General features: G+C 48.3%; 2 protein-coding genes across 5 annotated transcripts in view; one reads left to right on the top strand and one right to left on the bottom strand.

Annotated features, from left to right (window-relative positions):
* IFNAR2 (interferon alpha and beta receptor subunit 2) overlaps positions 1-10,524 on the top strand; it is an 844,054-nt gene that overhangs the window by 180,264 nt on the left and 653,266 nt on the right. The window lies entirely within an intron of this gene.
* The window catches only part of ITSN1 (intersectin 1), a 115,525-nt gene that overhangs the window by 68,909 nt on the left and 36,092 nt on the right, over positions 1-10,524 (bottom strand). For 2 of the 3 annotated variants that reach the window (XM_079312302.1, XM_079312304.1), the window contains exons 5-9: positions 9,951-10,111; positions 8,088-8,246; positions 7,453-7,546; positions 4,973-5,073; positions 4,278-4,341 (exon numbers count right to left, since the gene is read on the bottom strand). In XM_079312302.1, the coding sequence (XP_079168428.1) occupies positions 4,278-4,341; positions 4,973-5,073; positions 7,453-7,546; positions 8,088-8,246; positions 9,951-10,111 (579 nt within the window). The remainder of the gene's footprint in view (positions 1-4,277; positions 4,342-4,972; positions 5,074-7,452; positions 7,547-8,087; positions 8,247-9,950; positions 10,112-10,524) is intronic. The other variant, XM_079312303.1, reaches the window with a different exon arrangement.

Below are 10,524 nucleotides of genomic sequence, written 5' to 3'. Positions count from 1 at the left end.
AACAAACCATTCTCCAGCTGATCCTCCATAAGGACACAGATCTGGAATTCCTCTGTACATTGGATAATAGCATCAATCCAAGAGCCAACACTTCCATTAGTGCAGAGCAAAGAATTCAGCTGCTGACATCATCAAAAGACCATTATGCAAATGACCAGAACTTATTAAAAGTTGATGTTCTCATTAGATTACTCATTACTGTCAGGAAAATAAATGGTTTAGCTCCTTGAGCAGCTGAGCCCAGGAAGTCTGGATTCCTGCAGATCCACATCCTCATCACTTACTGTCCTAAAAGAACAGCCTCACCTCCAGCACAGCTTCCCTGACATCCCCTGCACTCCTTCCCCTCACTCCTCAGCACCTACTGTTCCTTTCCATACCCTCTGAGTCCCATTCCCAGAGCCCAAATCCCAGATTCCTCTCCCTTGTATGGCCAGCAGGGACATTTTTGGGATGCAAGGCCCTATGCCTTGCTTGGACATGTTGGCCCAACAGCTGCTAAACCTGCTGAATTCTTGTCTTTTCCAGCTTGTGCCCCTTTCCAGCTGCCAATCCTCTCTTCCTTTAGTTCTTTTCCTGGGACTGCTGGAATCTGTTTTAAGCCCCACACTGTCAGACAGACTCCAAGGAGACAGGTCTGTGTGGGAACACTGGGATCTCTCACAGAGCACCCCAGGCAATCTAAGCCAGAGGATGAAGGCAGCAGGAATTTTTCCTTGCAATCCTGTGCCAGGGCTGCAAAGGGCTGCCTGTATGGGCAGCCTGAAGGCTCTTCCCATCTCCAGTGCCACCAAGCCCAAGGACCAGGCACAGGCATGTGCTGGCTGTGTCTCTGACCTGTCCCAAACTGCTCTGGAAAAACAAAACTCACCACTCAGCCAATGTAACCTCCCAGGTTGTGACTCCTGATGGAAAAAACCCCTCTGGGAGCAGGCACCACTAAATATCCCAGCTTGCCCTTGTCACCTGGTATTCTTTTCCAGGTTGCTGCTGTTCTTCTTCCAGTGCTGGTTCTTCTGGTAACCTTTTGGTCTACAGACACTGAGCGGCAGCAGAAATGCCACTGCCAGAACGAACCTTCTGCCAATGGAAACAGCAATTACAGGTGATGAACAGAACCAGGCCACCCAAATGATTCATGATTTAATGCTGAGATCAAATTAAATACAATGATGTAATGTTTCATGGTACTCAATGTTCAATTCAGTGCTGCCCAGAGGGTCTCTCTCAGCCATTGCCTCAGGAGAGAACAGGATTTTCCAGGATCCCAGCAGTTTCACTGAGAACCCCAGTCCCAATTCTGCTTCCAGATGGGTTCAGCCCTGTCCCCAAGATCTCTCACTTGGGGGGAGATTTTTTCCCAACCAGTCTGGGCTTGGGGAAATGCTAACTTAAGTAAACTTACAGCAAAACTAGCAGAGACAGGGGAAGAGCTCACTGTAGTCAAGTCAAAGCAAGATCCCAAGTGGAATACATAAAAATGGGAATCTTTAGGAGGATACTGAAGAACACACAATAAAACATTTATTCCATTGCTGTTACTGTCTTCCCATCTATTCTCCACAAAGAAGTGAAATGGAGCAAGAGAAGTGACCCCACTGCTCCCAAACCCAGCTGTACCAAAGGAGGTCTGGATGTGCTGCAGTACAAATCCATATGGAATTCCAATACATTCCAGCTGCTCTACAGCAGTATAAGGCTGAACTTAAATTTAGATTTCTGTGGCCAGACTGAGCAGGTTTGGAAGGTGTGCCAGCACAAACACCCACCCAAAACCCAGGGCAGAAGGTGAGGGGTCAGTCCTCAGTGTCCTGTACTCCCAGAAACCATCCCAAATGAAATCCAAACTCAGGAGTGAGATCCCCAGGGGATGAGCAGTTACCTGAAGGAAGCGTGGGATGAACTCAGGGGGCAGTGCAGGTGGCAGGGGCTGACCAGACATTGCTACATCAATGAGGTGCATAGCCAGGATAAACTCCTCAGCTGTCAGCTTCCCATCTTGATCAATGTCAGACAGATTCCTTGTTAAAGGGAAGGGACAAAGCAAAGAAATTATAAAAGATTTTAAATCACTGTTTAAAGGCATTGTTTCCACATACACAGTCCAAATTCATTCAATTTTTTTCACTGTTTTTTCCACACTACTCTGCTTTTTCAAAACAGATGAAAAGCAAACCCCAAATGCTTCTCTATTCCCCCATTTCTCGTGGCTGTCTGCCTGAAACCAGCCTTGCAGCCTCCTCCACCTGCTCTGAGTGCTGCCTGGAGCACGTGCAGAGAAGGAACTTGACCCAGTGCAGTTCTCCTCAACACCAAAAAGAACCCAGCTCAGGTGTTTAGCAGAACTTTTAGGTTTGGTCTCCTTCCTCCCTGGAGGCTCCTATCTCACATTCCAGGGACACCCATGGCAGTGAAATCAAGCCATTGATGTTCTAGTCCTGACAAGCACCTGGCATCATGCACATAATAAAATATGGAATAATGTCTCTGGATGGCCCTGAAGCAGAGCTCCAACAGAGGCACAAATGCTTTTACTCCTGGTTAAGGTGGTGTTGGACAAAATTAAAGGCAGGGACAGCACCCAGGGAGCCGCTGGAGCTGGCCCAGGAGGGATTTGGGATGGATTTAGGGAAAGGTCTTCCCCCAGGAAATGGGGCACAGCCCTGAGGCTGCCAGAGCTGCAGGAGCTGCCAGGGATGCCCAGGCTGAGATTGTCTGGGGGGTCTGGGCAGTGCAGGGCAGGACTGGGTCATCCCTGGTGGTCATTCCCAGCTCAGGATTGTTTCTCCAGCATGCTACACTATAATCATGCAAGAAAATCTCCATGGTACTGTGAGAATGAAAGGAAAATAAGAGATAAATTCTTTGGAAGTCCCAAGGCACAGGACTTTGCTGACAGGATTTAAATTTGGGACACAATCACAGCCTCACCCAACCCACAGCTGTGACACTGAGCTCCCCAGGCTGGAGCAAAGACCAAGCCAGGACACTGGGAATGCAGCAGGCACAGAAATGACTGATCAGTTGGGTCCTGACCTGATACCTGGGTCAGAACTCCCAGGGCAGCACAAAGGCTGAGCATCAACTTGTTCTGCTACTCTGGCATTTAAAACCTTTCACTTACTAAAAGCATTAGAGCTCACCCTAAAATTACTGACTCACTTTTACTTAAATGTTCACTTTAAGTGTGAGTGGCTTAATATACTTCAATCCATCCAAAGGCTTTAATTCAATCCCTGCACCTTGATTCCTCCCTGAAGGATTCAGAGAATCCCCAGCTCAATGACTCCAACATCAACTCTTCCCTTTGAGTGTCTGAGTCAGGGATTTCAGCTCAGCACTGACAAAGCTCACCCCAGACAACAAACCCAGAGCAGAGCTGAGGAAAGGACCAGCAAGAGCTGGAATATCCCATCCTGCTGTCAGTGCCCTGGCAGATGGGAATGTCCCAGCTGAGTGAGTGCCTGTGCAGCTCCTGCAGTGAGCTGGTGGCAGCTGCCTGCCCACACAAGCACTCCAAGGCTGGCAAAAGCTGAGCATTTCTTGGTTAATCATCTGCTGGGGGACTGGGCTGATTTGTTCTTATCCTTTTGTTAGGAAACAGAGGAGGAAAGAGTGGTTTTTAATTTATAACACAACTCCCAGTGCTTTGCAAAGTGCAGCTGAATGGCCTTGTCAGAGTGACTGCACCACTGCCATCCTCACACTGAGCCCCTGGGCCAGCTCCAATGCTTCTCAAGCAAACACTCCTAAAGGACAGAAGTTAATTAGGAACAACTTGCCATGGGGCAATAAAAACATAATAAAGTTCAGCAAACAACAAGTTGGAAGGGAAAAGGGAAGCTGAGACAAATCCTGTGAAAATCCATTATTGTAAAGGTCTGTAAGTGCAGCCCCTGGGAAATCAGCCCTCCCAAACCCATGGAAAAGGCAGAGAAATCTCACAGAAAGTGTGGTTTGGGATAAAATTCCTGTTCTACCACCTTGGTGCTCTATCAGGGGATGTGGAAGGCACAAGATGCTGAACATCTGCTCTGCCTAAAAACCCAGCATTGAACCCCAACTTCCAAAATATCACATTAAAGATGCTCCTGGTGCTCTTGTGGAGTAATATTAATAAAGGCACAGAAATGCAGGTTTTGTTTATAAAGTTACACATGATAAGGAGCAAAGGATGATTAATCAGTGAGACTGAAAATGGAGAAAACCCCAAAGACGCCAGTGCAGAGGTTTCAGAAGAGTTTGTGTTTTGGTGGAAATGGAAACATTTATTTTACCATATTGTAGCCAACTGAGCCTGGGGTAAACTTGACTGCATGAGAATTGTTCTTGCTTGGGGACCTAAAAAAGGGAAACAAATATCAACAAAGTAAATAAGAGATGTGACCAGCAGGAACTCAGCTCCCCCACGTAACCAAGAAATAATATTTCACTTCTGCACAACAACCACAGAATCCCAGCCTGGTTTGGGTTGGGAGGGACCTCAGAGCCCACCCATCCCATCCCCAGCCATGGCAGGGACACCTCCCACTGTCCCAGGCTGCTGCAGCCCCAGTGTCCAGCCTGGAACTGGGCACTGCCAGGGATCCAGGGGCAGCCAAATCACCCAGATTGAAAGCTCTAAACCACAGAGACATGCACCAGAACTGGTGAAACCAAGCCAGGGACCAGCCTAGTCTCTCCCTGGAACTGGACACTGCTCTCAGCAGTGGGTATACCAAGCACTGGAAATGGCTGCATGAATTTTCCCAGAACTCACTTTTCCAAAAACATTTCCCAGGGTCAACTTTGCAGAAAATAAAGGAAAGTTGGTGATAAAATGATCTCAGCTGCTTCTAAACAAGAGCATGAAGCACTTGGGAGATTCAAACAGAAAAGCACTGATGAGTGTCTTAGTGTGTGAAGACCCTCAGTGGCATTAAATTGGCTGTTAGAGCTGGAAACAAGGAGACAAGAGGAGCTGTGGCAGTACCTGTCAAGTGTCCACTCATGGTTTTGTCGTGGCTGTTGAAGAGCTGCCGGTACTTGAGGCGTGAGGACTGAGGCACAGCCCACTCTGCCACAGCAGGAGAGCTGCAAGGACAGCAGAGCACAGTGGGGAATCTCACCTCAGGAAGGCAATGGCAGCAGTCACAGAGTATAAATCACACAAGGGTTTGGGTGGGAGGGACCTCAGAGCCCACCCAGAGCCACCCCTGCCATGGGGACACCTCCCACTGTCCCAGTGTCCAGCCTGGAACTGAACATTCCAGGGATCCAGGGGCAGCCACAGCTGCTCTGGCAATTCCATCCCAGCCCCTCCCAGGGAACAATTCCTAATTCCCAAAATCCCATCAAACCCTACTCTGAAGCCATTCCCTGTGTCCTGTCCCTCCCTGCCTTGTCCCCAGTCCCTCTCCAGCTCTCCTGGATCCCTCCAGGGGCTCTGAGCTCTCCCTGCAGCTCCTCCTCTCCAGGTGAGCACCCCCAGCTCACCCAGCCTATCCCATAATACTCTAACCAGTGGATTCTACACCTGCAAATCCTTTGATTTCTAAGAGATAAACTTCTCTATGAATAAGCACAGGCAGACCCTCAGTGGGTTCTCTCCCTGGCCAGGAAAATGCAGGCAGAGCAAAGATCACCCTGCAGGAAAATCAACTCTTCAGCCCCCTCACAAGAGGCTGAAGGGCTGCACTGAGACCTGTTTTGTGTTTTGTGCCTGAAAATGTTCTTTCCCCAATTTTGCTGTGAAGATGGGGAGGTACAGAGGTGCCCAGAGCAGCTGTGGCTGCCCCTGGATCCCTGGCAGTGCCCAGGGCCAGGCTGGACATGGGGACAGTGGGGGTGTCCCTGCCATGGCTGGGGTGGCTCTGGGTGGGATTTGAGGTCCCCCCCCCCCACCCAAAGAATTCCAGGATTCTGTGATCTAATATTTCCTCCTATTCCTGAAACCACCACAGGTTTGACCTCTTGTTTGTAAACATTTACCACAGTTCAGTCTCTAAGAAGATGATTTCTTAAAGAATTTTGCTTTTATTCTTTATTGGCAGAGAATGAAGGAACTTAAAATGTTTAGAGGAGCTACAAGCTTTTACCTAAACCTAACAGGAAATGCAGAATAACATCCCATTTTAGTCTGGCTTTAACTGCTTCTCTTAGCCAAATAAAGCTGATGAAGGAAAACAAATGTAAAATATACTGGAAATGCAGAAAAAAAGGTGTGAAAAAGCCACATTAGAATGTAAAGTTTCTCATAATGGAATCCCAGTGAGGAATGCAATATTCCCAGTTTTAATTCATTCCCATTGTAGGCTTGAGTTCATTTGCAGCTCTAATTTCTCAGGCTTGAAGGCTGAGAAATCCTAATTCTGAAAAACAAGGAGCTGAGTTTTTCTGCCTTTAGGCACATTCAAACTCTGTCCTTTCTTTGACCTTATAAACCACTCTCACATGACAAGACACAAATCAGGATCTCTATTTCTATTTTTGATTTCCAAACTCTTGAGCTTTAATAATGCCCCCTCATGGGCTTTGCTCCCCTCATGGGAGCAAAGCAATACAAGCTGCTCCTTCAATAATGAAAATAAGAAAAAAGGCTAAATATTTAATTTTTTTACCCATAGAAATTCCTCCTCAGTTTTGCTGGACTGGGGTTTCCACACATTTTAACTTCTGAGTTACACATAATTTATAACACAGCATCCCTATTCTGTTCCTGGCCAGTTTAAATTTCAGAAAGAAAATTAATTGTTTTGAAAGACTTTTAAATAATGTAATTAATAATAATTTTAATTTGTTATTATTTAATACTGACTAGTGTTACAGATCTAGTAGCAGGGCAATAGACAAGCCTGCAGAAAGAAAAAAAAATAAAACCAGATAATTTCATTGTATCCCAAGCCATCTTCCTCTTGAAAAAAACCTGTGCCATAGATCTGAGATGATTTATAAAGACTTTGGGAAATCCCTCTTTTACCTCCTCTAAGGAAGTTCTATTTTGTTAGATCAACTTTTTTTAAACCAGACTAAAACCCTTTTTGCCCAACCACTTGGAATAATCTAAAAGCCTTTAAAGTGATTTTTTCACACAGAACTTGAATATAGAAGAAACAGTGATGTGGAGCATTTAAAACATGAGCTCTATTAAATATTTTGCTTTCAGCAATTATCCTGGAGTTGCTAATTTTAAATAAGGTATACTTGTCTTATTTACACAGTACCAGGAGGGTCTGTGCACGATCCAGGTTTTGTTTATAGAAGCAAAAGCTGTTCTAAAAATCAAGTGAGGATAATGCCAGCACTGTTAATTAATTATTTTATTTCCATGATTCTCTGCTCCTGGAGCACTCCCTGTAAAGCCACAGCAGCCCATGGAATGCTGAAGTGCTACCTGTGCAGGGTTTGTGCCACAGCTATTATTTCAGCCACCCCCTTTGGGAAAGGAGGAGTTTCCCCCTGGCCCAGCCCCACCTGGCCACGTCGAAGGATTGTGCCTTTTGCAGCTTTGCATTGAGCTGAGCTCCCGGCCCCGAGCGGCTGAAGGAAGAACTCTTTGGCAAAGTGGCTGGGAAGAGAGAAAACAGGGATTGATTGCTATTCACAGTGAAGCAGGCAATTCCCAAGACATTCATTCAGCTCCTACATCAACTACAACCACTGGGGATCTGATGGGAACTTTTTAACAACATAAAGATCAGAGCGGAGGGAAACACAAGGGAACTTCTCTCCTATCTTTTTACTTCCAGCTTTATGGAAACCCTGTTGATACCAAATTATATTTTGGTACAAGTTAGAAACCATATGTAGTTCAGTATTAACAGCAGTACTTCAGTAGCTCTAAAGAGACAGGAGAGGCCCAATTCCCAGGCAGCAGTTTCCTGGCAAGTTCATTTCTCCAGGCGCTGTTTTATTTTCTCACCACGAGGGACTCCTGCAGGAGGCCATGTCCACATTCCTTCTTTTAGCTCTTCTCCAAGTGTGCCAAGTGGGCTAAAGCAAAGCACAGTCCTTCCCCAAAGGCAGCACTGGGAGTGGCCAAGTGCAGAGTCCCCAGGAAATGCAGGGGAGCTGTTAGGAGCAGCAGACAGAGAGTGAGAGCAGCGTACCGGCGTGAGCGAAAGCAGGCAGGGGCTGGATGACAGCAGGAGCTCCGTTAGCCAGGGGAGCAGGGACAGAGGACACCAGTGGGGGGGACATCCCCACCACTGGGATGGATGCCATGGGCACACTGCTGAGGGATGGCATGTTGGCAATGCCCCCGAGACCTAGGGGGGAGAAAAGCACAGGTTGGTTTTTTGTGACAGCCGTTTTGACAGACCAAATTTACTTTCTCATTATGGCTGCTAATGCTGTTGATGAAATGTGCTTGTCAGCTCCTCTTGGGGGGGATCAGTTGGTATTTTAAAAGCCTACTCTGCTTCCAGCCTTCCCAAAAAGAGACCACAAGGGCTGTCCCTGCCTTTAGGGCCATATTATTCATGTAGGTTAGGCACGAGGAAGCCAAGGGGAAAAGGAGGTAAAACAAGTGGCTGGTCTAGGTCTCCAAGCAGAAACAGCTTCTTCCAAAAGAGAGAACTGCATGTTTTGTGGGAAGAGCCATGCAGGTAGATATCCTCACAGCTGTGACACAGGATTTTCCTCTGGAATGATGAGATGATGCATTCAGGGTCACTGACACTCCAGGGACAGCCCTCCCAGCCTAGGGCAGAACAGCAGGGACAGGATGGGACACAGGGCACAGGGACAGCCCCAGACTGTCCAGCAGCAGCTGCTGAGAAGGGAACTGTGTGCCTCGACCTGAGTGAGGAGCAGCACTGGCCCCCAGGGAGGGGTGAAGCCCCAGGCTGGCACAGGAGCTGCAGGATCAGGGCTCCAGGGTTAGTGCTGCAGGGTCAGTGCTCCTGCCTTGGGTTGGGATGAGACAGGACAGAGCCATGGGGACAGCACAGGGACAGAGGCTGAGGGGGGAGCACAGCTGCAGGAACCAGGGAGGTTAAGGAGGGCCAGTGGTGCCAGGGGAAGAATGAGGGGTGTGCAGAATGGGAACAGGGGAATCTCTCATCTGGCTGGGGTTTGTGGGGGCTCATTTCATTTTGCCTTTTCTCACTTAATCCTGTATTTGTTCTACCCAGTTTCACTGTCTTTTTCAAAAGAATTTTATTTCTCACTGAAAAACTTGTGGGGGTTGCAGTGGATCAAACCACATTGTTGCAAGTGGTTTATCAAAGGCACTGTTCCTTTCCCCCAGGACATTCAGATGGGATATTGGGCACCTTCCCTGGGAGGGTGGCACAGGGTGCCCAGAGCAGCTGTGGCTGCCTCTGCATCCCTGGCAGTGCCCAAGGCCAGGCTGGACACTGGGGCTGGAGCAGCCTGGGACAGTGGGAGGTGTCCCCATGGCAGGGGTGGGATGGGTGGGATTTATGGTCCTTTCCATTCCAAACCATTCCATGATCCCCAGGCACCAATAACCCTGAGGCACAGCAAAGACTAAAGCAGAAAGGGAAAGAACCTCTTACAACAGGACCAAGGTGTCAGAGGTTTGGCCTTTCCCCATCCCACCTTCCCTACTCTTTTCCTAGAAATGAGGGTGACTTTGGCAATACTTCACTCCTACCAGAGCAGTGCTGCTCATCGAGCAGGAGGGAGTGCAAAAACTCAAGAACAACAGAGCAGATCTTGCCAAAGCTGGAGATTCAGTAATGCCAACAGTTTAAATCACAACTCCAGCCCTCTGGAATGCACCTGAGCCAGGTCTGGTGTGGAGCAGAGCAAACCTGAAGCAAACAGGAGCTCAGCTCGGGTAAAAGCTCAGTGTGATTTGCACATGTGTAACAGCAGGAATTGAGTCTATGTGCTTTTAAAAAACCCTTTTTCCTAAACTTTTCTTGGAGAAACAGCAAAAGGACAATGGAATTGCTGCAGTGCCAGGTACCACTGAGGAACAGAGAGGAGAAGAGGGATCTTACCAAAGGCTGGGGCAGTGGGCAGGGCCAGGGGCGGCTGCTTCATGACGGGCGGCAGCGCGGCCGGCAGCTGGTAACCCTGCAGCTTCAGCTTGATCAGCTTCATGGCTATGGAAAACTCCAGGGGATCCATCCTGCCATCATTGTTCATGTCAGCCAGAGCCCTGCAAAACACAGCGTTGCCATCCCACAGTCACCTCCTGGCATCAGGAAATGCAGGCTCACACTGGTGTGATGGGTGTTCAAGGTGTGGATGACGCTGGGAATGGAGCCCAGGAGGGGCTGAGGGAGGTGGGAAAGGGGATGGAGAATTCCTGAGGGAGATGGGAAAGGGGATGGAGAATTCCTGAGGGAGATGGAAAGGGGATGGAGAATTCCTGAGGGGGCTGGGAAAGGGATGGAGAATTCCTGAAGGGGCTGGGAAAGGGATGGAGAATTCCTGAGGGGGCTGGGAAAGGGATGGAGAATTTCTGGAAGGGACTGGGAAAGGGATGGAGAATTCCTGAGGGAGATGGAAAGGGGATGGAGAATTCCTGAGGGAGATGGGAAAGGGGATGGAGAATTCCTGAGGGAGATG

This window comes from Erithacus rubecula (assembly GCF_903797595.1).
Source record: "Erithacus rubecula genome assembly, chromosome: 1".
NCBI lineage: Eukaryota > Metazoa > Chordata > Aves > Passeriformes > Muscicapidae > Erithacus > Erithacus rubecula.
The sequence above is the reverse complement of the archived record's forward strand: the minus strand, read 5'-3'. Positions and strand labels throughout refer to the sequence as shown.